The sequence below is a fragment of the Sylvia atricapilla genome, chromosome 2 (assembly GCF_009819655.1).
Source record: "Sylvia atricapilla isolate bSylAtr1 chromosome 2, bSylAtr1.pri, whole genome shotgun sequence".
NCBI classification, from domain to species: Eukaryota; Metazoa; Chordata; class Aves; order Passeriformes; family Sylviidae; genus Sylvia; species Sylvia atricapilla.
Window position 1 is genome coordinate 97404637 of NC_089141.1, and position 27713 is coordinate 97432349.

General features: G+C 38.0%; 2 protein-coding genes across 2 annotated transcripts in view; one reads left to right on the forward strand and one right to left on the reverse strand.

The window, feature by feature from the left end:
• Positions 1–27644, forward strand: EGFL6 (EGF like domain multiple 6). Its single transcript, XM_066340549.1, has 11 exons — positions 1–92; positions 1229–1338; positions 3423–3515; positions 6309–6428; positions 7251–7370; positions 8063–8197; positions 9931–10053; positions 15440–15766; positions 24659–24745; positions 26091–26356; positions 27530–27644. Exons 1-11 carry the CDS (start codon positions 1–3, stop codon positions 27623–27625), a joined length of 1569 nt encoding a protein of 522 aa, XP_066196646.1. The 3' UTR covers positions 27626–27644.
• Positions 1–27713, reverse strand: part of GPM6B (glycoprotein M6B) — a 510804-nt gene that overhangs the window by 299510 nt on the left and 183581 nt on the right. The window lies entirely within an intron of this gene.

The window sequence follows — 27713 nt, forward strand, 5'->3', positions numbered from 1 at the left end:
ATGAGCTTATGCATCTCCTCTGAACTCTCTTCTAGTTCCCATGGTTCAGCTACTGAAGAGAAGTCTGGAGTAACATCTTGTGTCTTTGAAGTGTATGCATATATTTGTTCTACCAGTGATGTTTGCAGGAACTGTTTTGATGTGAGTGCAACTGTTACAGATAAGCACAGAAGGATACATGCAAAGCACTCCTGTAATGTGATAAAATATTACCTTTTTTGTGCCTCAGACTAAAAAATGCAAAAGTTCATGACTGATGACTTTTTCCCACCATTTTTTTCCCACAGTGAGATTTCTGTTGCAGTGTGTTGCCCCCCTCAGTCCTCCAAATCACTTGCTATAAAGCTCTCGCCAAAATGGAATTTTCTGTGTCAAAACCAACACTTTGGGCTCTTCGAAGAAAATTAATTTTAAATTACTACTTGGATAAAGCAATGGGGATTTTGGATAAAGGAAAGAATTTCACAAAGGGAACAGGCATGTGATGGTGGACAAGTTAAGTAACAGCAAGAAGAGGGAGAAGAGAACTTAAGCCACAGCACTCATAAAAGCACAGAGGAGGTCTAGAAGATTTACACCATTGTGGGTTTCTACTAGATTTATAATTTTGGCAACTAATATGGCAGGGTTTCCAACTCTTGCAGCTGTTGATCTGCACAATAACTTTGAACCCCCTGGGCTTATTTGGCAGGTGAAATTAGCATTAATTTGTATAGTCAGGGAGTCTCATACAACCAGAATGCACTTAGGCAATCACTTTGCATGTGTGCAGTGGCTACAAGCCTGCAAGTCACGAGCTTTTATGGAGCTGACTGATGTTCTCAAAATGCTTCTCTGTAGAATCAGTCTTTCCTCATCCGAGGCCATAGTGCTGTCAGTTATGGTGTCATATATTCCATCCAGTTGTTCATATGACACAAACTAAGGCAGCCCTATTAACTTCACTGATATTAAGATGACTCATTCTAGCAAGGAAGCTGTGTTTTTTGTCTTTGCCATGTTTCTTATTAGAAAGGGTTTACCTTGCACCATTAATTTATTGCAGGTGAAACATTACCATCATCCCATTTCTCTGATCAAATGCAAGTTTGCATTCCTGTCTAGGAACACTGCTGTAGGTTTGGTGAAATGAAAATGCCTGACAGTGGATGAAACATAAGAGAATTGTACAAAGGGGTCTGCAGAGGAATGGACTAAAGCATTTTCCTGTTTGTCCTTCCTCACACAGCTCGAGGGCTCGTGGGCAGCTGGGGGCTGTGAGCCAGCCTGGGCTGTGTCGCTACGGTTCCAGGTTGGATTGCTGTCCTGGCTGGAGGAAGAACAAGGGCCAGTGTGAAGGTAACATTAACTTTCTGTTTGTTTCCTCTCTATTGCTGAATACTTGGTACTAATAAGGAGGTTTCTTACATGTCTGCCAGAAGGAAAACTTCTGAGGAGTGAAATCTCCTAACTCTGTGAGAGAGCGAATAAAACATGCTTGAGAGACCATCTCAAAAAAAACCAGAGCTTTGGGTAAAATAACACATAACTTGCACGTTCAGAAATTCTTAGATCCAGAAGGCACCATCTGTTTTAACCTCCTGCACAGCCCTGGTCAGTGGCTATGCTGTTACAGCTGTTGAGTACGTGCCGTAAGTGCAGTGTTTTCTAATGCTATATAAGGACCCCTAAAATTATTTAATGTTAGTTGCTATCCTTTATCTTCAGATTACACAGCCTCTGAGAACCAGAAGTGTTTAACTTACTAACAATATGAATAAAACTCAAGCAATAAGTGCCCTGACTTGAGCTTGTGTAGCCAGCCAGCATTCTGGTCTGTGGATCATTTGCCTAATGAAGAGACAATGACTCTTAAGACACTTCTAATTTGTAAAAGCTCTACACATCCCAAGGAGAATGCAGTGTGGAATCTCTCTCTCCAATTGTACTTGGGCAAAACATAACAAAAGCATAAAATATATGTTTTATAAATCTTTTTCAGTTGCCCTTGTTGTCCCAGAGAGTCTGGCCTTTTATATCTAGTGGATTTGTAGAAAGGCTTAATGTAATAATTCATTGCTGAAAATCCATATACTAAAAGGGAAAAATGCTAACATGTCTCTGCTCTGTATATATTATATGCCATTTTAAAAAGGGAAAACAGGATTATTTAAGTATTTCTTGCGTTGCCTAATTGCACTTTAGTTTTGATTCAAATTAATATTTGGAAGGATAACTCACAATGTAACTTTTGATCAGTGAAGTAGGTTGTCTTGTTTTAAAGCAATAGGTTTTCGTAAAATTTGAATACTGTTCTTTGGCAAATTACTTTAAGCCACCTATAATGCCATTGTAAATCCAGATGTGGTGTTTTTCTCTGCTTCAGTGCTAACACTGCAAGCTGGTCTTTTGCAGTCTTGCATCTCCTCAGTTACAGCAGAGAAATGTGTCCATCCATGGGAGAACACCCCAAGGAGGGATGCTTTGGATCCCAGGGGAAAAAGTTGGTCTTGCAGTCTGCCATGGTGCATTCAGGGCTGGAAGAAATGTTGAAAAAGCCTCAATCTGCAGAGTTAGTACCTTCAATGTATCTGTTAATGTAGGGAAGATACTTGAATTCAGAAAAATTAATCTTATTATTAATTTCACTATATAGTAATTAAACTTTCCTATAATTTGCAGATCAGCTTAACTACATAAGGAAACGAGATTCACATCCTGGTGCACACTCTCACTGTTTCCTCAGAAGTAGTCCTGATATAAATTCATGTTTGGTTTGCTTTTCCTGAATAACTCCCATGCTGACAATCAGAGTGATTTCAGGAGCCTTAAGGCTTATAAAAGTCAGCATTTAATTTCTGATTGATGATCCAGAGGATTTAGGGTTGCTCTTTAATGCATCCAGGTTAAATATAGTCCTATCAAATTATTGTAAACCTGATGCAATTCTACTTCCTGGGATGTGTGGTAAGGACAGTTTCCTGATGACAGATGTGCTCTGGATGTTCCATCATGGGATAGCCACGTATCCAAGACTGTAAACTGCTATAGGATTATGTGTCTCCTTTGGCTCTAGGAGAGTGCTGTTGCCTATTTCCTACTCCAGATGCCAAACATAGCAATTCAAGCTGCTGGCCAGCTGCTTCTCACATAGGCTTCCTAAAAAAAGAAAAACACAAGAGTACAAAACTAAATGCAAGTTGTAAGCATTGTCTTTACAAACCTGGAAATAACCAAATTCTTGTAATTCATGTTAGTGCCACTATTCTCAAGCCCAAATAAAGTGCTAATCAGTAGTTACTGTACTCAGACTAGAGGGAGAGGTATGGAGGATGCTGAAGTTCTGCAAAAACTTTTAGGCAATTAAGCAGGGCAAAAGTTCTGAAATAAAATATTTCTGACTTTTTATTTTTCTTGCTTCTTTCTCTACCTGATTCCACCAGCTACCTGTGGACATGGCTGCAAGTATGGCGAGTGCATGGGACCAAACAAATGCAAATGTTTCCCTGGATTTACAGGGAAAACCTGTAATCAAGGTTTGTGCATATGCTCCAGAAAGGAGACTGTCGGTTTTCTGTTTCCTTATCTTGTACTATAGTTTTTGTCATCTTCCAAAGCAGTAAATTGGGATGTTTTCTTGTTTATGTAGAAGAACTTAAGAATTTAAGGCTTTTGCATATCCAGCATCCCAGGCAAGCTCTAAGCCTCTTTCAGTGGACAAAAGTTTGAACCTATATTGTGTATCACCTATGGGCTGATGAAAAGGGCAAACTCATTTTTATAGTCAGAGGATTAAGGCATGGAGAGATTATATAGGAAAGTATCAAAAGAGATGGAAGTCAATTCCATAACCCTTGTTATTTTCTTAAGTAGCAGCCCATGTTTCTTTTCAAACTAATCTTCTAGTCAGAAAGACATGCAGTTGTATGGTAGACATGTAATTTATCAATCTGCCTGAGCTGTTTGTATGTGCTCATGGTATTTCCAACCACCATTGAGAATCCTTAGACTTGCATTTTCAGAAAATTTAAATGCACCATTTTCCTCCCATAAACTTGGAATTCGACATGGAAATATTTCAGTTAACGCATTGGTAAGAACTCAGATTTATTTTTTTTTCCTGCTCCAATATTTGAGACCCCTGTCTTGGATCAGATGAAAGGAGCAGGTCACTGTGCATGGAGAAGCAGATGAGTGAACTGTAGGTGCTATGATGGAGCATTGTAGGGAAGAGCATGACATAAAGGCCACACAAATAACTGGGTCTATCCTTGCTACCTTCCCACAGATTTTGCTTGAAAATAATGCACTGACATGCTAAACACACATTTTTTATAGTCAAAACACAGTATCTTTTGAACAGTACACCCTAAAGATGTGCTGTTAGGTATTTTGGAAAAATCCATCTTTTGTTGTATCTCACAGGGAAAGAAGTTAAATCTTCAGTACCACTTGAGAGGAAAGGGAAACAGCAGCTGTGGTTATATGTAGCAGATATATAAGTACCTCTTACAACTTCAGCCTCTAAATGCAGAAGTTTACCCTCAAAAATTGTTTGGCAGCTTAAATGTTACTAAAAGGCAACGGAGAAGCCCTCAGCTTTTAGGTGTTTTCTGTGCAGTAACTCCATGTGCATTTGACGCACTCTCCACAGGCAAATCTGATCAGTTCTGTGCACTTCAGTAAGTTCAGAGACTGAGGCTTGGAGGAATCACTGCACAGACCTACACATGCAAATTCCCCGTTAGCTCCTGAGCTTTTCTACCTTCTGCAGCATGGCCAGGATTTTTTCAGTGAGGTGGTGGCTGGTGCAGGCCAGAAGTGTCCAAGAGCTGTTCGTTTCAACAGTGTAGCCATATAGGTGGTCATGTTCCATCAGCCAGAAGTGCTAATACCCACTTTTAATTTACTGGCAGATGTAGCCTTGGTCTGTCTTTACAGCAGAATGTCCTGCTGAGCAAGCTCAACATGAGCTAACTAAAATAACAGAGATAAGGGCACTGTATTAGTCTGCCACTGAGTCTGAGCTAAATTAGCCTTATCTCCATAGGTTCGTTTTTAGAGCTGTATATGCTATCTGTGCATTGTGAGAGATAGGTGCAGATAAGGACTTTTGAAAATGTATGGTCTAAGTGGAATAACTTTTGTTCTCCAGTTTACTCTCTGGTTTCTTTGTTAAGAGAGTCTTAGTTATGTAGTGGAGCCACAGTAGCACAAAAATCCAGTGTGATTTGCAAGCAGACAGGTTGTCCTTTTTCAAACAGACCCTGTGAGAATAATACAATACAACCCTCTCTCTTGCCCTAGACTGAGCTGTAACAAACACTTGGGCAACTCCACAAAGTTTTTGAATGGCCTAGAGGTTTTGTTCCTGTGTTCTGCAGGGTGTGACACAAGAGCAGATGCTTCTCCCATTAGAAGTGGAGTTGCACAAGCTCAGTGCTTGCCTGGAGAGCTACATCTTTACTGAAATTATATTTTCAGTCATATGTGCTGTTAAATATTTATTGAATGGGTGCATATGCTGGTGCATTCTATAAATGAGTTCTGTCTATTTATTTACTAACCACTACAACAGGTAGAGGTGTCGGGTCATGGAAGTGAAAAACACAGATGTTTTCCCCCCATCATAGGCCAAATATCATTGTCAGCACTGCTCACCCTATTCCACACAAATAAACATTTTAGAACTCTCATTTTCTCCCTGTGAAGGACAGATGTTGGGAATTTAAAATTGATTTAGTTTCTGAAAAGCCTTTAAATCCTGGATTTTGAGAAGGATTTAGGATGTTTTATTCTCAGGATTTTGAGATTTTTGAGATCTTTTAAAGTCACATAATTATTATCGTATATCGTATTTCATTTCTGCTACTGATAACCTTGGTGCCAGCATGTAGCTCAGAAAAATTAAAATATAAATCTTTGTTTCACTTTATCTCAAACTTTTTTGCTGTTCTTAGACTCATGTTTTTGCTTTTCTAATACAGAGGTCAACTGGAGGGCTGGAATCAGAAAAAAGCCATTAAAAACACTCCCCAAAAAAGATTAGCTACAATTTTCTCCACCCCTCCACTTCTTCCTAACAAGCTGCCAGATGTGGCCAGAGTTTGCATTAATTTTTCAAGTGTAGAGGTCTGTGTATGTTGGTTTTACTAGCGGTCTTTCAGCCAGATGGTCTGCTAAACTCTCATCTTGCAAGGGGCTGGCTTATTTTCCATCCAGACAATTTCACTCTGGGGAGCTCCACACATTAGGCAACATTATCCACCTATATGCATGAATATATGTATAAAAGCCCAGCACTCACTCCATTCCAATGACTTCTGCAGATGTGAATGAATGTGGACTGAAGCCACGTCCCTGTGAGCACAGATGTATGAACACACATGGCAGCTACAAGTGCTATTGTCTCAACGGGTACATGCTCATGCCAGATGGCACATGTGCAAGTAAGTAACAGAGCTGATGGAACAGGCACACCAAAACCTTCTAATCACATTTAATCCCAGCAGATTTTCTTCTGGTGATGAGCAGATTTAGTTTATTCAGGATACAGTCTTTGCCTCTGCTCTCTGGTACTGTCACAGCTCAAAAAGGCTTCCTATTTGGTAGTTCCTGGGTGAAGTAAACTAGGTCATACTTATACTTTGGTCTTCAGAGGTGTTTTGGTCCTGATAGAAATAAAAATCTTTGATAGTGTTGCTTCAGATGAAGAACAGCTAGTATGATCTCAGTGTATAGTCCTGCCAGTTCATCTATTGAATAAGGATGACCGAACGTATTCAAGCAAAGCACCAATACAGATTACTTTTCACTGTGCTGAATTTCATGCCATTATTCCTTGCTTTACCTTTCTGTGCTCCACAACAGATTTATTGTATCTGTTTCAATATGCTTTTGTCAGTTGATGAAAACTGTTCTTGCAAACATTTGCTGTATGATCTCAGGCTTATCTAAACATGTGAAAATAGGTATTTCTACCTATCTTCTTTGTCTTTACGCCAGCATGAAATGGAAAACATTCTGCTTTTTTTGCCAACCTGATTTTTCAGACCTAGGGAAGCTTCTAGTTTTTTGGTGACAGAGTTTTGTTTCTAGAAAATATCTCACGGACTCCTGAATTTTTATGTATGTTGATGTATAAACAGCTTTATTTATAATGAATGGATTTTTGTTGTTCTAGTTAATTTCTGTGTTCCTCTATGTATAACTTAAAATTGTGTGATTCCACACTAGAATTTTGCTCTTGTTATTTAAAATACTGTTTCCAGGTTCTAGGACATGTGCCATGGTGAATTGTCAATATGGATGTGAAGAAGTCAGAGGGCAGGTACAGTGTCTCTGTCCATCAGGTGGCCTTCAGCTGGGACCAAATGGAAGGACATGCATTGGTATGGTTAGAGAGCTCACTACTCTCAGCTTCTTTTCTGCAGGATCCTTGAAGCCATAAGATTCTGGGGAAAGGTTAGGAAGTAATTAACCCTCCTCACTGGCTAAATAATGCATCTTGTTACTCTCAGTGTGATGTAAAATTTCCACACTTTTTAACAATAATTTTTCTTGAACTATTTGCCATGTAATTATTTAGATAACTCTCACCCCCAGTAAATAATTCAGTGTTTTGACATGATTAAGAGTCATCAGCAGATTTAGTTTCTCCCTGTTGGTATTAAGGCCATTAATTTCACTAATTAAGGCCTTTGCCTGTAGGAAGCTGCCCTGCTGACATATTGCGTTATAGGATTTGGGCATTTTGTTTGGATGGGGCTTTCTGTTATTGTGATGACCCACAATACAAACTTCTCAATTTTTCTCCAGATGCCTCAACATTACCTGTGAGTTTCCTGTGATTAAGAAAGCATTGCTTGTAATACTTGGTACTCTGTTCTCCCATAAAGTTAGTAGTTCACCTTTTACTGCTTCACTCGTAAGAACACGTGTGAAAGCCATCACCAAATGTGAAATTATAAGACTTATTTATTAAGCTTATTTGTGATAGCCAAGACCAATTCATTCCCATGCAAATCCCAGTGAGTTTTTTACCCTCTCATGGATCTGACCAACATCCCTTCTCCTGCTGCAGACATTGATGAATGCTCCACTGGCAAAGCTGTCTGCTCATACAACCGCAGGTGTGTCAACACGTTTGGAAGCTTCTACTGCAAATGCCAGCTGGGTTATGAACTCAAATACACCAGTGGCCGCTACAACTGTGTAGGTAAGAGCTAACCCATGGATGTTCCTTCTTCATTCTTTTTATTCCCACCTCTGTGGGAATCTTCCTTGTTGTTGACTCCAGCGCATCGGCCTGTCCTGGGGATGCTGCCTCAGAAATGGGAAAAAGATGTCACACTAAGAATATTCTTGATGAGACTTTGAGTTTTTCTCTGTTTTTTTTCCTGTAGCCTCATGAAAAACTGAATCATTGGCACTTACAGTTTAATTTGCCTCATTGTGCCAAGTCAAGATGTGCAAAAGTTTGTTGAAAGTTGGCTACTGTTGACTAAGAAAAAGGCTACTTCTGGTAAAGGTTTAGTTAAAGAACCATTTTTTGTTGTCTTGGATTCAAACTGTGATGAAGAAGCAGTCCCAGTATATTTCTTTTTTTTTTTTTTTCATGTCATTATTGAAGAATGTGAAGTAAGTGCCTTCACGACTGTAAAGACAGTTATTTGGATGGTTTGTATAGAACTCATGGGGAAAAAAGTATGGAAGTAGTAGGTTTCAATTACTTTTCAGATTTCTTTTGCATGACAAAGTTTCTCCCTAACAAAAATAAATACAGGCAAAAAGTTATCTTGACATGCTCAGGTGTTAAAACAAATGTCAAAACAGGCTCCTGTTTCAATCCATTAGCTGAATGCTGGAAGGACAGCAAAGTATAAGTTACTGCAGGAGGTGCTGCAGGAGTATTGTTCAAGCTGTTGACAACACAAGGGCCTGGAAGGGTTGGAACTACTACAGGAGCATAAAAAAAGAGAATTAATGGGATTTGCTTATATTTAATTGATACTGCAAGTGGGGGGTGGGAGGAAGATCATAAGACAGGTTTGGAGGCTTAATTTGCATTTCATGTCTGCAAACTGAGAGACTTCAAGTGGAAAAAATATTTCCTTTTCTCATACATGTGTGTGCATGGGGGAAAAATGTAAAGGTCTCAGTAGTCTGGATTTTATTTGCAGACTTAAATCTCACTTTCACACACACCAGACTTTTGAGTCAGTCTTCCTGCTATTTTCTGTTTGCTGACTTACATTATGAGAGGACCTGTCAGCTGCTAAAAATGATGCAATCTGGGTAAAACGTGAGTGGTATAAACATTTGTGCACCAACATGACTCTCTCATGTGGGGTAAATTAGAAACATCTTTGTAACAGAACAAAACCAAATATTCTTGGTGCCTGTACATTTTGCTGCGAGTTGAATGTAGTATTTTCTACTGAATTTTCCTTATTATACCTTTTCTCATGCAGCATCATGTATATGCTGGAATGTGAGAGGTAGCTTAAAAATCTTGATATCTTGGCATGCTCAGGGTTACTTTCCAATGCATTTTTTCTACAGTGATTGAAAGAATGAGAATGTTTTGGTGAGGTCTTTTTTAATTGATGTCACAATTAGTATCTCTTGGTGCCTTGTGCATTTTGTTAATAGAAGAGTGTGTACAACCTATAGCTGGAATCCTGTTCTCAGTCAGATAATCCGTGCATTCACCTTGTCTTTATTGGGATGTTCTATGTTTTCCATGGATGCATATGCCAGCATCTGTGTATTTGGAGCTGACACCAAGCATTCTTTCCCAGTGTGAATTCTGCCTCTGATGGTCACTGCACTGTCTTGGTTTAACATTAGTACTTACAGTACCTGGAAAGAGATGGGTGGCACAAACAGGCTGTCAGGAGCCTTGGGTTTCACCACAGGTTTCACTGCAGCGTTTGTATCTTCCCCCAGATGTAAATGAATGTGTGACAAATATACACAGGTGCAACCTCCATGCCGAGTGCCTCAACACCCAAGGATCCTTCCAGTGCAAATGTAAACAGGGCTACCGAGGGAGTGGATTTGATTGTGCTGGTGAGTACCACTGGAGGTCAGGAATAGTGCTGTATTGTTTCTCTCCAATAATTGATGATTACCAGGCATGTCCTCAGAAAAGTCGTGCTGAACAGTGCTGCAATACCAACCAAGCAAGATCTCTCCACAAAATGATATATTAACTGCACGGCTCATAGCACAGTTGATACAAGTATCACTTGTTCAAATTAATTTCGCCTGTAAGTCTCCAAGTCTCATAAATCTCAAGTCCCTCTCAGAAGAATTTCAGGTTAACTTAAAAATGAGAAAAGGGAGGAAAGCTTCTCTGTTAAACTGTTTTCACTTAAAATTTTGCCTCTGTTTGTCTACTGAAAATGGAAGACCTCCTATAAAGATGTCATTTCCCACTTTAACTGAATATGACCCTTTAGGAAGAAAGAGAGATAGGCTGTTCTTGTCTTTATATCTACAATGAACCTTTTCATTTATACATTTATTAATCCTGGCAGATGTTTCTACTGCAACATCATTAAAGATGCTTTCCTCAAGAGGACACTTGACTCCTGCTCAAACATTTTAAACATTTTTGTCTGTAGCAGATGAAGTCTACATAGTATATCAATCTTTTCAAGTAGTCATTGATCAGATATATCTTATGATTATATTTCATGGTCACAGATGTTCTCTGAGTCCCTCTATTATTCATGTTCCTACTCCCATTATGGTAGCAATTGAAACTTACAATGCATATTGATAAATTAATATTTTCACAGACTATTTTGAGTTGCAAGGGACCCACTAGTCCTACTCTTGGCCCTGCACAGGAGAGCACCATTTTGTTAAGTTTCAACTTCCAGTAAAAAAAGTTGATGTTTAACAAGTGAAAATAAACACACAAAAATCTGACTGTTACTGAAAGGTTTGATATGGACCTAGGTTACCACAGCAGAGTTGTTTAGAACATTCTTCTACTCAAATTCAATGTTATGAGCCAGGTTCCTTGCTAGACCACATCTCTTGTGATATGTCACTGCAGCTCACTGAAATGGAAGGATGCATTTGACTGGATATGAAAGCAAACTGACATGACACATCTTGGTATGGTTTTGTTAAAACAAAATGTACCACAGGGGAAATGTTAAACAAATACATCTCCGAGAAAAATTGTCTGGGGATTTTTTTTGTTGGGGTTTTTGTTTTGTTTTGTTTTCATTCATTTGGCTTTTTCTTTTTAATGGGAAGGTAAAAAAATTCCAGGTAAATTTTCTTTTTGACTAACTTTATGTATAAAATATTCTTTCATCAAGCAAAAACAATCCAACAAGAACGATTGCTTAAATATAAATAACAGAAATATTTTCAGTTGTGCAGAGAAATTTTTTGATGTCTAGCCCTGTAAAAAAATCAGTTATGAAGTCAGATTCCTATCTTCTCACAGGTGTTTTTCTTACATAGTTTGCCCACTGCCTACTTCCTCCTGTCATATTTCCAATTACTGAAGTCCATTTGTTGTTTAGCAGAGGAAGGATCCATGCCATTCATAAACTTAATAGAACACACTAAATGGAAAAGAGATTTATTACAAGAGAGGATGGAGGAATAACATACAGTAATGAGAGCAATGAGAGCCACAGGCAGGTCAAAAGGTGAGGGTCCAGCTAGAAGGATGTAAACAACAACTGAGGAAGATTAAGATACAATCAGTGGTAGGTGAACCCTGAAATGCAGAGATGCTAAATAGAGACTGGTTTCTCTGGTGGTAGTTCCCCCACATATACCTTTTCTTTTAAAGGAAAGTGGAGGAGATTATTTTAGCTCTGAATGTTTCAATAGGTGACTTTTACTCAATCCTCAGGAACATCAGACCAGTGTATCTGATGGGGGCAGGACGTGTCTTGCTGTTGGGGAAAATGTTTTTTCAAACAGTGGCACAAACAATTGGATGTACCAGCCAAAAGTGAAACACTTAATGTTCTCCATGTCATATGGCAATTGTGAAAAATCTTTGCCTTTACTGCAGCCAAAAGAAATTTTGCTATTTGGTTTAATGGGATGAGGAACCGTCTTGAGAATTTATGGGCTGAAGGCTATGGCTTCACACTTCTTTTGGTGACAGTGGCTACAGTTCCTGTGGCCCATTCCAGTTCCCAGCAGGTGGGTCTGGGCTTGTGCTGCGGCTGAACACAGCCTTCTTAAATTAGTCTCCAGTACTCCACATAATTATTCCCATAGAGCTAGAATCCTGTATTTACAGGGAAGCATTAGTTCTTAATAGCAATTTTCTCTAGTATAAAAAACCTGGCTACCATGGAAGCAGTATTTGCTTTTTTTTTTAATGGAAACTATTTTAATATATAACTTAATTTTTGGAGTATGAAAAGAGAGCAATTAAGCACATTGTTTATAATGAAATTCCTGTGGCTACATCCCATGCCATCAAATAACCTAATAAGTGACATAATATGAAATTCACCTTTACAAAGAAGGTGGTGGAAATTCTTTCATTCAATTTGTATGTCAATACACTAACTTGGAGAAAGCTGCTGCGACATCAGGCTGCAAACACTGCTGCTGGTATGGACATGACCTGTGATTATTAAGTCACCCATTTGCCATTTAACACTTTTATATATATGAAATGTTGGAGACCATTTCTGAACTGTCTGTGGCACATGTTTGAGAATCCAGAAATGGATCTATTTGAACAATCCCTAAAAGGGTCCTAATCATTTCCACATCTGGCATCTATCTTGCTGCGATCTGTTGTTGTTCTCAGGTTCACGTGTTTCCTGATTTCCTATTGTGCATTGAAAGCCCACATTTCCCCAGCCACATGCTTCTATGTGTATTTCAGCTTTATTCAAGAATAGAGTCTCACAAGGTTCTATAAGCAATTAAGATTCCTGAGGAAAAAAACAATGTATTTTTGATTCACTTTTTTTGGTCCTACAAAATAATAGGCAAAAGGATTACTATCTTTAAGTCTACAGCTATGACTCTAAGGAACTCAACAATGACACTCTTACTATTGCCCAGCTAGAGGCAGAGGTTACTCTTCTTCATTATGCTTTGCTGGGTATCTAAGTGTCAATAAAAATTCATGTTGGCTCTCTCTGCCTCTTGTATTACTCATTCAATTTTGCTGATAGGGTAACCCTTAGACCATATATATGATTTTGCTTTCCTATTAATTTGCCAGTCCTGAGAATGGTTTGGCTGAGCAGCAGCTGAGCTGCTCATTCAGGCAAGTCCACAGGCCATGGATTCAAAAGAACAGACTGTGTTTAAGGTGGTGTATCTTTACACTGAATTAGTCCTCCTGCAATTTATGGCTAGACATAGAAAGCCTTAAATCTACACCTCTGGCTACTCTAAAGATGAATGCAGGTTGGAAGGAGCCTAGTGTTGTGTTCTAAAATATGCTTAGTGTCTCGAGTCTCTGTCTCCACAAGCATGGACATTTTCATAGTGCAGCAGCAAATTGGAGTCTGCAAGCACATGGGAATTTATATCTTTGCATCCTCCTATTTTTGTCACTCCTGTCAGTTGAATTTCCACACTGCTAAATTTTGCACATACAAGGAGATTTGTTTTCTGACACTGCAGAGGTTATTATGTTGAACTGTAAGAATTTTCCATTTCATGAGGAAAACTTCAAAGCAGAAACTAAAAGCAGATGTTCAGGTTTCTGAGCAGTCAGTCCTGTGGCCTCGAAAATCCCCATAGCCTCTCTAGTAAAAGTGTGAAGTTTCTTGTTACCAATAGTCAAGAGGAACTTTGTTTGGAATTAAGCTTTCCTGTTAATTTTATTGCTGAATTCTGAGCTCAGACCCATGGAACCTTACATCCTTCATTACATCATCCTCCAGAGCATACTTAATGGAGTGTTACTAAAGAGTTAATTTGCAAATATTTGACAAGCAAGCCTGTAAGTTTTTTCCAAAAGAAAGGAAGAACAAATCCTCAAGCTTGACTTTCATTTTATTGACATCTGTTTACTCCAACAGCAATCTCAAAAACACCTAAATGCTACAGTAAGCACACCAAGAGTCTGATTCTGTTCCTGACATACTAAATAGCATGTAGCTGCACTTGCCATAAATAAAATGTGACAAATTCACGGTGATAGAATGGCATTTTCCAGAAGTGAATATAAATTCAGGGAACTTTCCGCTTTTCCTACTAGACTGCAGTTCTCTTTTATTTATTGGTGTTTTTTCTTCTGCTGTGTCTCCATGAAAAGAGGCGCAGAGAAAATAATACTAAGATTCCAAATCTAGTCCATCTGTCTCAAAGTACTATAAAATTTTCATAAATACAAAATGAGGAGCAAAATAGGAACATATTCTTGCCCTGATAATATAATCATTAGACAGCAGAAGCAGTGGGAAATAAAAACAGCTGTCTTCCAGCATTATTTTTAATCCTAAAAGACTGTAGGTACTGCAGCATCAATACTGATTGAGAATCAAAGATGGGAAACAGTATAGGAGGCTATTCTGGTCCATTGATTAAAATAATCTCTGTTTATGAGAGAGATTTTTTATAGCGCACTGGAACTGCTCAGCTTTTATTGTTTCCTAAGTAGTTCACATAAAGGACTTAAACTGTCAGTAGTTTGTTATGTGGTTGTGCACAACATTTGATAGTAGTACCCAAAAGGATAATTCCAGAATAATTAAAATAACACCACTTTATCCAAAACTTTAAGATGAAGTATTTCACATTCAAGAGGAATCACAAAATGGTAAATTCTCAGGAAATGTTATATTATGTTCTAGTCCATCTTGGGATTGTAAGATGGTAACAATTTGGCATTCTTGGATGCTTCTCTGAATGCTGGTGTTTGCCACTTACAATTAAACAAGAGCTAGCAGAAATATGATGGAGGAGCTTGATGTATGTCTTCTCAAAATATCCTCCATTTCACAGCTTTCAGCCTGCCATGGAAGGAAAATTAGACCAGAGAAGTTCACAAAATATAGCCAAGAGAAATGCTCATTATTAGGCTGCAGTTGTGGAGAGGATCCCAGTTCCATGGACAATTTTAGTCCAAAAACTGAAGAAGGATTTTTGTTGTTGTTTTGTTTTTGTTTTTTTTTGTTTGTTTGTTTTTTGTTTTTTTTAACCTGAGCTCCAGTGTAAAAATTTAAGTAAGGGGCTCTATGGCTTGTGTTACTAATGTGTTACCAGGAGGTCAAAGAGATCATTACAGAGGATTGCTTTGGTCTTTTCACTGTACCTCAGACAAAGCTGTCTGCACAACAGAGCTGAACTGTGCAGAACTGAACTTACATCTCACAGTAGAGAACTTAATTCCATGCATCTCTGGACCTTGTAAAGGACACCATGGTCCCATTTAAAAACACTGTCATGGCTGAATGATTCCGTAGATTATTATTTTCTATTTTCTTCTTGGTTCTAGTTATTCCTGAAAAGTCAGTGAAGGAAATTGCAAGAAGCCCTGGAACAGCTAAAGACACAATTAAGAAACTTCTTGCACATAAAAGCAGTGTGAAAAAGCATAAAACAATCAAGAATGCAATCCCAGAAGCAGCTGTGACACCACCTTCTAAGACCCACTCGCAGTTGCTGGACTATGAAGGTGGTATTGATCTTGGTGAGAGCTACAGTGAGGAAGAGAAAGAAACTGCAGCTGCTGCAGAAGAGGAGACAGAAGAGTTAGATGAAGAGGAGAAGGAAGATTTTGAAAATCAAATTGATGAGCGAAGCCTTAGAGGGGATGTCTTTTGTAAGTTTCTTTGTTTTTTAAAATGTCTGGCTTCAATGTTAATATGTATAAACACTAAAAAATCATCACAAACCATTGCAGACACTTTATCAGAATTTACTTGTAGGAAATGAATCATAGGATGGTTAGGTTGTCGTTAATGGTTTTGAAGATGCATTTGCAGACTTTAAGAAGCACAGCAAAAAATTGTACAGTGTATTGGAACTATATGATCTTTAAGGTCCCTTCCAACCCAAGCAATTCTATTATCATAACTCTTTTTTAGTACAGTTGTCTCAGTCAAACATTCTTCAAGGAGGCAGCAAAAATAATTACCATGAAAAATGCACACTGTTCATTCATTATATTTTCTCTTTTCAAAGTATAGAAAAATAATAAATACTATCCCACAGCTATTAAAATTATTAAAATAAAGATGAAAAAATTAAGTTAACATTCCGTTTATTGCTATTTAAAAAAGAAAAGAGAGATAAGTATATGTTTTCAAAAGGAAAGATAATTTTAAAGTCCTCTGGAAAAAAATGGTCTGTAATATTGTAATTCTGTAAGACAGCCAAGAAAAAAAATAACTATTCACTTAATACATTGGAAAATACAAGCTTCTTTTCCAAAGGCATGCTCCTAAAATTGCCCCTTATTTTTTTGTTTTCAGTGTTTACTGGCTTGTTTCAGTTTAAGCTAAGGATATGGACTAATATTGCTTCCTCAAATTATGTGAGGGAGCTGATAAACAGAACAAAGTCAGGACTTTGTTCACCAATCTCCTCCCTTCCTGCAAATATTAACTATGAGTGCTAATGGCATGTTTCAAGTTTGCTGACAATACCAAAATGGGGAGAATGACCCATTCATTGAAGGGCAACACTGCTGTTAAAGGGATCTGGCCAGGATGTGGAGGGAGACTGACAGGAAAAGTATAAAGTTCAACAAAAGCAGATGGAAAGGGAGAGAAAAGCCTCTTGCCACATGGATTTGGGATGACTGCTTAGGAAGATGCTTTGCAGTAAAAGGCAAGTTTTGCACTTCCCATTACAAGATGAATGAGGACACACTGGCATGAGTCTAGAAGTGCTCTGCCAGGGAGAAGATGAGGAGAGATCGAGATAACGTTTTTCAGCTTTGAGAGGGGAGGGCTAAGAAGAGATCTTATCAATGTCTTCAGCTATTTAATGGAATGTGACAGGGAAGGAATGGACAAGCTTTTCTTGAATATATACAACAATTGGACAGGAAGTGATGAATGCAAGTTGGAACAAAAAAAAATTCTCATTAGATATAATGAAATTACTATTGCACCATGAAGGTGGACAAAATTTGGGAAGGTATGCAGGGAGAGGTTGTGAAATGCCTCTCCTTGCAGATATTCATAATATGACTGAACTGGGCAATGAGCAATATCCTGATCAGGAAGTCAGACTAGGTAACCTAAAAATGGCTCTTCCAACCTACATGATTCTGTGATTCATTCTGTGTTTTCAACAAGCATTTCAAAGTAGTTTGGAAAATAATGAGTGTAGAACTGGATTGGATTTCTCTCTGGTACTGTAAGTACATAACACCACAATTCAGGAATCAGTAATATTTCTTAAAAAACCAAAACAGCTGCTGCCTAGCTGCATACAAAAAGAGATTTCTGTTTGTCGGCTTTTAACTAGATTAAATTGTGACAAATTTCTGACTAATGGTGCCATGCCTCCTTAGTGGAGGATTCTGTACTCAGGATGTCACTCTCCCTCTGGCCAGCCACACCTAAGCCCCAGACTATGTCTTTACTCAGCCTTTCACTCCTGACTAGAATGTGCCACTTTATCTAAAGAAATGGCCCTTCCATCTTCTGATGATCCCTTCATAAATTACCTACCTAAAAGAGGTAGCAAGTGCAGGAGCTGATGCTGAATTGGGGTTGAAGTTCTCACTGTATGGCAAACTACCCTTGGGGTTCATCCTTGCTATGCTGGTGCTGCCAAATGCATTTGAGAGTTTCAGAGCAAAGGATTGAGGGACTTGCTTCTGTTCTCTCACAAGAAGCAATGAAACACAAGTCTTCTGATGGCCATAATTATACATGTAGAAAACTCTGTTTCACACACATTTCTGCCAAAATACTACCCTGAAGAAGGAGGTAACTCTTCCCAGTCATGCTAATTGATCCAAAGCTGGCCATAATTTTACAGAAACTGTGGAGTAATGAGCAAAGACAGTTGAAATATATATGTTGATGTTTGTTAAGATTGGGTTCTCAGGCTTCCTCATGAGGGTAAACTAATGGGGAGCTTGTGTGTGCCACGAGGGTGGTGTGGATTGACCAGATCTGTTGGGCTGAATGTGATTAGACTGGGAAGGACTCAAAAATATGGACTAATTAACAGCAAAATGCTTGTGGAACCTGAAGGGAGGTTTACTCTTGGTAGGAGTGTGTTCCCCTACAGTTGTGATTTCTGTAGGGTTAAAAGGTTTTCTTTCTTAACAGAATTGTGGGAATATTGCTGATCTTGCACTTTTAGGGGCATAGTATTGATAGATTCTGTTGATATTTACTGTCAATAATAAATTAAATATTTATAAATAATACATCTGTTAATTATAGATATATTTATTCAAATTTTTGTTCCATAAAGGATTATGGCCTTTTTTTGCTTCCTCAATTGTGAGGCAAGGCATCCTGTTAAAAAGAACAAAACCAAAACCACCCAAAACCCACAAAAAACCAAAAAGCAAACCCAAGTCAGCCCTTCAAGGCATGGATGGATAGATGGATGTAACTCAGACATCTCAACAGGTGACTTTTTCAGCCTGCTTGGACAGGTTAGGAAGGATTGCCAGGAATAGTGCCCCTAGAGTAGGGTATTCCCTGAGTTTTGGTTAAAAGGAAAAAGGGTTCTGCTCTCTCTTTCTGACAATGCAAGGGAAACTTGGTCTCCTGTACTGGGCTACATGATCTGATGCAGTTTCAAAGGCAGGACTATGCAACCTTCCAGTTGAGTACTCAGTGCTACACTACTTGAAATGCACTATATTTCAAGACTTCATTTTGAGTGAGGACACACAGGGAAAATCCTTTGTCCATAGGAAAATCCATACAATATATTATTGGTGCGATTCTTCTTCAAAAACATTCCCAACAATAGCAGGAATTTTAGGCAGAGAGGCAGAGATGACTTGTTTCTTCAGAAATTACCACTACAGCTGACAGCAGTAACAATGAATATTATTGCTTGAAAATATTGAAGCATTGTATTTTTGCTTATACTGCCTTTGTTCCAGTCACTTTGGGCTGGAATTTTCCCTTATAGATCTAAGAGATTTATAAGCTGAATTTGTTAGAGGGATTTTATTTTGCTAGGGGATTCTGACAGAAAGTTGGTGTGCCTCTCCATGAAGAGATAGCAGCCTGCCCAATATGTAGTTTCATTAAGTTTGTGAACTCTGTATTATTTGTGGCTTTCTTGTTTGGTACCAACTATGATTCAAGGACTTGAAGCATTCTGCCATTTTCATTTTAGGATGGATTGCTTAACTCTGTTTTCTTTCCTTTTAAATTTTCATGTGTTGTACTTGACCCTTGTTATCATAAAAATTCACTCATGATTTAGTCATTGAACATTTGGCTTTAAAAACACTTTCAATTTTAATGATATTGAGTGATCCTTCAGAGAACATCATTAGCTCAAATTTACAGCTCATAAATTTGTGCATTTTTCCTTTCTTTGCTGATGTCTATTCAGCAGATTCCTTTACTACAACATTAAATTCCTCCATATAATCCCCTCAAGTATTCACATAGCATCTGCCTTTTGTATTATTAATACTAGTATTGTTTGTCTTCTGGGAAGAGTAGTTATTTAGGAAAAATAGAAAAGTCTCTTTAAATTGATGTATTATTTTTTCATAGTAGTTTTCCTACATAATAAATACATAGGGACCCATAGAAAAATATTGTAGGAAAAAGAGGAAATATTATATGGAGATAGGAATTATTGAAATAGGCCCAACTACCAAAATACTGGGCCTTTGTGAGAATTTCTATTTACCATTTTTTTAAAAAAACCCCAAACCACACAATATTCAAAGACAGCAAAGTGAAGCTCACAACATTTCAAAAATGTCAAAATTAAGGTCATCAATGAAAACATTAATTTTTTTCTCCTACTTTTGTATCTTATGATACAGTCTGAAATTACTTCAAATTACTGTTTTATATGGGATTCTTGCCTTGTGCAATGTGAAGGAAGAACCTGTCCTGTTGTAAAAGGGGCAGTTTAATAAATAGGCATATTTATTTATTTATTATTAGACTGTTTATTTATTGATATTATTAATAATCATTAATTCTTTATTCATTATTATAAATAGTTTAATTAAAATGAGAGTAAACCATAGTACTGGAAAGCTCTTTATTACATGAGAAGTGCTCTTTCTGCATATGGGAGAACACACAGAGAACTGGACCAAAATACTTGGTTACATAAGCAATGATTGTGGAGATGCTACACTCAAGCTCCACTGAAATAATTAAGCACAACCTTAATTCTGACAATTTCTAACATTTTAGTGCTTTTTGGCTACCATCGATAATTCAGAATGGTATTGCCAACTGCAACTAAATTCTATATTCTGTACTTCATCTGTTTATGAAATTCACATTGTGCTTAAAATTCCTATAGTTTTGCATAGCCATCCATGTTATTACACAGACACATTCCTTTAGTAGCATGAAGAATGGTAAAGAGGGATTAGTACTTGGCAATACTAAAAGTGGACTGTTTCCCTTATGCCTTCACAACTCTAGGTGCTGAACAAGAGAACTCCCTCAGTTAATCATGATGTTTGCCCTAAATCTTACCTTTTCTGGTAATTATACCACTCTGTGAGCTATTAATGCTCAGACCACACCTCAGTTCATAGCTATACATGTTAGACATCTGGCAAATGTAATTCTTTTAAAGCAGGATGTGGTAGCAGAGAAATGGGATATTCCTGTGAGTCCAGCAGAGTGGTATACCATATATATAGGAAGCCTGTCTTAAATGTATTACATATTACATTCTGCTTGATTTTTTTTTACAGTTTTACAGAAAAAAACCACCCTGCTTTTCTGGGCTTTGGTTGTTGTTGTTGTTGTTTTTAACGGGCTTGTATGTAGAGATTACATATTAGCTGTTGCTGCATATAAGTAGATGGGAGGGCATCTGCAGTACAGAGAGGGAGAGACTCTGCTGTGCCTGGAGTGGGACATATCTGTGCTTTTGCTGGTGAGAGCTTTTTCTTAGAGAACATGAGATGACACCTGCCCTTCCACAAGACCCCTTGACAGCAGAAGAGCTAAAAAAAGTAATTCTGACCCTGCCTATTACTTATGAGGCTATGTGTGAGGATGGTCTGATATAAAATGTAGGCACTTTGCAAGCAGTAAGGTTTCTTTGAAACCTTTCTGTTAGCTGAAGTTTACAGTTTCTCATAATATGCAGCTGGTATCTTTCAGTGAGTGCAAAACCTGATTGTAATGCCTGACTGAAAACAAAAATAGATTTGGAAACGAAACTGAACTCTTTATGTCCATGACAGTTCTTCACTTGATAGCACATGGCTACATCTGCATGTCTCTCTCAAGTGAATTCAACTGTAATTCAATAACTTAACAAATAAATCATTCTGGCAGCTGTTGTCTTCTGTTAAATCACTCCACTCTTTCCACGCCTGATCATATTTTAATAGCCGTCTTCATTTTGGCAAGGGTTTTAAGTGTCTGACCCTCTTTCACCAAGTACAAGGCCAAGTTTATGGCTTGAGAGTAAACATAACACCTAATCTGGATGTGCCTATTCCTAAATGTGTATATGTAAACAAAAAATTAATGTAGAGAAAGATGTATAATAATCCTTGCCTTGAGTATGAATATTATCCAGGTGATCTAAGCAATGGTCTGGATTAGAGGAAATCCACAAGGACAACAAGAGAGGACACACTCCTGGCAACTCATCATGAGCTCATAAGATTACATGAGTCTTCTTCTTCAGCTCAATTCAGCACTTCTGGAGGTGCTTCTGGGGCCTCTTTGTTAGTGTGTGTTTTCACTGGTGTACACAGAGCAACTTTTGACAGTTTTGAAGGAGAAGAAACATTAAGTGGATGGCACAGCCTTTATGGTACTAGGAGGCTCTGGATTTCAGTTGCTTCTGAGTATACTCTTAAAATTGAGCATGTGTGAGCATGTTGGAATTTTTAAATGGAAAGCCCTAGCTCAGTCAAACTCATGAGAAAAAATCTCCCCTCTGAACAAATGTGCACCTATGTGAAAGTTATGTCTTTTAAAATATTTGGCATTTGCATATATGATAAAATGCTGAATAGGAAAAAGTAATTTCTGTAGCTTCTATCATCTGGCTTTTTTGAGGAAGACTGAGCTTTTCTTAGCACAGCTGTCCACGGGGTGTGGCTGAAAATTTCAGTTATTTCAGGTTTTCCACTAATACATTTTCTAAGCAGTAATCCAAAGGCTTCTCCCTCACTCCTCTAAAATGGCACTTTTAAGCTCCTCCTGTTTTTATAGGTGGTCCTGACAATATCAGAGGTATCATCTGCTTATGTGTTTGTAAAGGATAGAATACCAGTGAAAGCACATCTTTCCCTTACGTGTTATTAGTTACTTACACAGGGTATGCATAAAGAAGTTGAGACTTATGATTATTTTTTTAGTTAGTGCACTTATCTACTAATCACTTAAAAATACATAAACAGCTTAATCATAGAAATTTTAAGTAATTATACTAATTTAGAGATTACTGAGCATAAACAAGAATATGTAAGGTTCTGTCTCACCAAAAAGGAGAGGATTTCCCTTGGCTGCTGAGACTGAGAATCAATGCTTCTTGACTGACCACCTCTTTCAGGCCAGTACCTTAGAGAATTCCTCTAACAGTCATTGGCTGTGTTGCTTTACCAACTGTTCCAGTTTGGCATGAGATACATCAACCAATTTTTACGAAATAACTTGCTCAGCAATCAGAACATCAGTGTGTGCTCAGCAGCTGCAGCAGGGAGGGTGAGGAAGGGGAAGGGCAGTTGCTGGAGCCTTTCTTCCCAGCAGATAGCAGAGCTGATCAGGTATGCAGGAAAGGTGCACCCTTGTAGAGAGTGTGACTTCAGAAAAGTCACTTTCTGGGGTTTCTGGTACAGCAGCACCAGCTATCACTGCCATGAATACAGGCCTGTGGGCCCTTGATGCCCTAATGTTTATGGCTTTTACTAAACCTCTGATATTATCCATTTTTTGAGCCTGCTGAATGCAAACTGCTACCAAGTAAGTCACTGTCTCTGCTGTCTGGTAGAGTTCAGTTTAATTTAATCATTATAGCAAGAAAACAGATCAGCCCACTGAAGAAAGATCAACATTTTATGACCTTGTGAATCTGTAATTCAATGGAGTTGTAGTTCAGTGCTTACAGGTTAGAAGGCTCAGTGCTGTGCAAAACAGCAATTTAAGCAAATTTTCAAAATTCAGAGTATCTAACTGCAGTTAGGAATATGGGTTTGTTGGTGGAGTGGAAAATACATATATTGACTTATTTAAATAAATGATGTCAACTGGTATAAAGGAATAAAGTTCCATTTTCTGTTCCTGTGATGACTCAGTACTTGACAAGTTGTTTTCCCTAGTTCCCAAGGTAAAAGAAGCAGCTGCCTTTGGCCCTCACCTGGCACAGAGGAAAATTCCAGTGTCAAGACCAGACAAAGAAGGTGGCTTATTTCTATCATACAGTATTTATTTTCCTGTGTATTGTATCCTTTTTTGACAACCTGTGTTAGCCAAGTCAGAACCAGTTTAAAAGCCTTTAACATAAACGAAAGATTTTGTGAACATGTTAGAGACAGTATCTGGCCAAACTATGCAACCAGTTCCAACATACCCTTTTCAAAACATACTTTTACTGTTTAGAACCCATGCATAGAAAGTTCCCCACATTAGAACTTGATTTGCAATTGAATTTCACTTGAATAATTTCATGGTCATGAAAAAATAAAGTAGCTTATATTTTCTATAAAATGAAAACATGTTGCATAGCACACAATAATCTTAAACAAACAAATTAGACAGATATGCTGGTTGACATTTTTCCAATTTAGAAAGCAGTAGTCTCAGAAACAATGGATTTATACAACAAAGCTCTCTAAATGTCATGTACTGCATGTCTCTGTCTCATGATAAAATACTTTAAAATAACAAGAAGGATGCTTCTTTCTGAGGAAATTCAGATGGCTGATGTATTACTCTTAATCTGATCTGTCATGCTTGCATTGCACAGTGTTCCTTTGTGTGTGTAATGCTTTTCATCTGCACAGTCATGACGGCTGTGCTGTGCTCTGGCTAACACCCCTTTCAGTGTGCTCTAAAGGTCAGCTGATCTGGGCTATTCCCAGCTCCATGTAGTTGGAGTATCAGGTGCTAATGTAAGGGATTCTTCTCATGGGAGGCCAGTTTCTCTCAATGAATAGAACCAGAACTTGAGCTGATTGCAACTACAACAGTGCAACAAATGGAGAATGGAGAGCTCTAAAGTTGGTAGGTCTCAAACCACTCCTGATGCTAGAGTTCAATGGTAACAGCTCCACCTATACTTGGGGATTTGCAGGCACTCAATATACAGAAGTCACAGCATATAAACTCATGTGCAGATGCGAGATTGGCAGTAAAAAGACACTGAGCTAAAGAACAAATTACTACATAAATTCTAATATTTTGGTTTTTTGCAGCATCTAGGTCAACACTATCTGCATTCAGATTATAATTTTAGAATGATCTCTACATTACTAACTGCATTAATAGAGTGCAAAATGTTTTAACAATATTTGGGATATAGTGCTCCTATTATCTCTGCCAATTTTTTTTTCCAGTTGATTGCAGCTTCAGTCGAGGGGTGTGTGACTGGAAACAAGATGCTGATGATGACTTTGACTGGAATCCTGCTGATCGAGATAGAGGTATTTAGATATGTGCCATCCAGATAGGCTTTGATTCGATGGCTTACCCCCTCCAAAAAAAAGAAAAAGGGGGTTGGGTGGAAACAGCATCCAGGATTTTTCTTTTCTGTCAAGTGGGTTATCTTTATAAAAGAAGAAAGGAGGCAGAAGATACTAGAAGTGGATATTGTTTATTTGAAATATCCAGTAGCAAATAGTAATCAGCAACATATTTCAACACAAAGAAATCAAAATGTAAGAAAAATTATTAGAACATAACTCTTCAGATTGCAAACTACAAGACAATGGAAACCTTATCAGCTAAATGTTGTGTCTCTCCAAGACTGTAGGAAATCTAATCACACATCTGTCATTTAGATGGATGTGCCAATGTAGTCACCCACATGGCTTAAATATCACTGGGATACTGCTCAGAAATTTCAAACTCTACAGGGCAAACTCAGAATAAGCTAAGGGCAAGTGGTATATTCAAGAACAACCAATACATGAACAGGTACCAATGGGAGCCTGCCAAAACCTGAGAAACAGCTCCATGAGAGCAATGTGGGGCTGCTGAGTGGGTGTACCTAAAAAGGGGGAGCTGGACGAGTTTGTTTGAAAGGATCTCTCTTTCCTTGTGACACAGAAACGTTGCAGAAGTTGCTGCAGTGGATCCTAGAGATCCTGCAGGCTGCTTATACCAGTTCCCATAGGATCATTCTCTCTCTCTTCTCTCGGTCTTTCTTCACTAATCCTTCCTCTCCTGCTCCATATAACTCCCTAAACCCCTTCTCTGTGCTGTAACTTCCAGGAAAACCTTACCCTGGCCTTGTCCTGTCTCCCTGAACCTACATCTGCTGATTATGACTTCATTTATGGCTGCAGATGTTTTATTCCTTTAAGACTTTTTGTGTGTATCTGTCACTTCATTGGTCTTCCAGGACTTGGGAAATAAGCTGTCAGTTCCCTTGGGAATTTGTCATCAATGCAGAGGACACTGGAGAGAATACTGAGCTAGCTCAAGTACTGAAATAATCTGACCACAGAGGCACAGCAGCAAGTTTCAGACTGTTGCATTTGAAAAACAGATGGTTTTGCCTTTGAAAGATAGTGCAAGGAATAATGACTGTAATTACCAGTGAAATATGAACTCATCTCCTCTGTAAACTGATCTGACTTCCAACAGTACAAGTTTATTCCTTGCTAAGTACACTCCCTGCTGCTTTTCTCCAGTGGGATTTTAAATTATTCAAGTAAACTAGCTTCAGCTTCCCCTTATTTTCTTAGCAAACATGAATTCAAATTGCTAATAAATAACACAAGGGCATTAAAGATGATTTTTAAAAAAATATTTTCTTTTTACAAGGTGATGGCTACTACATGGCAGTTCCAGCTTTTGTGGGGCACAAGAACGATATGGGGCGTCTAAAACTTCTCCTCACTGACCTCAAACCAAAGAGCAGCTACTGCTTGATTTTCAGTTATCGGCTTGCTGGTGAGAAAGTGGGAAAGCTTCGAGTATTCCTGGCAAACAAAAAAACTGCTCCTGTCTGGGAAGAGAACAAAGGAAAAGATGAAAAGTGGAGAACTGGGAAAATAGAGATATTTCAGGGGGCTGAAACAACCAACAGTGTAAGTATAACAGTTTATAAGCCAACTACCATGACCAACATGATGGTTTAATTTCCTAATTCTCAAGTGTTCCACCAACTGTTTTATAGGCATCAGTAATCAAAAGGCTTATCTGAAATGGGAAGCAGGAGCCCACATTTTAGGGGGCATAAAAGTTATCCCCTGATTGTAATTCCCAAACTGAGTCACCCCAATTGGTTAGAATACCGATGCCAGTAATTCTGTCATTTTGTAAAAATACTGCATCACATCATAAATTAACACAAGAAATCAAAATCTGGCCTTAATAGCTCATGCAACACACATACATGCCTGGAAAAATGAAAATTTTTCATTTCATAGAAGAGGATGCTCTCAAACCACACTAAACCTGACCCTTAGAGCAAAATGAGACATCATTTATAATCAAAGGGAGGCCATCACCTTAGGAGCAGGGCATACCAACAGGGAACACTGTGCACTGATGTATGCCTGAAAACTGCCTCAATCAGGACTTCAGCCAGTTTCTCCTCCAAATTCTGGAGCCTGATTTCCAGTTGTGTGATGGAAAATTTTCAGTGCTCTGTAAAGGCTTCTACTGAATAATTGAATACAGTGAACATAAAGGAGATGCAGACACTTTTCAAGGTCTTTTGCACAGCTGGAATGATGTTGAAAACTTCTTAAATAAATGAGAACCAGACTATAAAAAGAACCCCCCGATATCCTATTAATGAAAATAATCGTCCTCTTTGTATATAGTATACATACTATATTCAATACATACAAGAAAGTGTAAATATATATAGAATATACACACAAAACCTGAGGATCCAAATAGATCAGAAATGAACAGTTGTAATGTCTTCAGTAAATGAAATGCATGAGCATCATATGCTGTCATAAAACTACATTATTATAAGAGGATTTCACTCAATTTGCATTTTTTGTACAATAACAAAATTTTGTAAATAATCTTATTAAAGTAATCCACCTGGTATTGTAAATCTGTGCAGAGGATTTTAAATCTAGTTCAAATGATGCACAAAAGCTTTAAAAATGGCAAATATTCAAGTCATTAAGTCCTGTGTTATAATAAAATATTCTTCTTTATAGCATTATAACTAATTAGAGTTACTAAATAGTTGGATAAGCTACATTTTCACCCTTAATACATATCTTTTTTTATGACAGGTGACTTTTGAATCAGAACGTGGGAAGGGTAAAACTGGAGAAATCGGAGTGGACAATGTTATACTAATTTCTGGTCTATGCCCAGAAGATACCTGATAATGGACATCTGAGTATACCAGATATTTTTCCAGACATCTGCCTTATTAGTAGTGTATTTTTGTATTCTTTTCTTCATAAAAAGCCA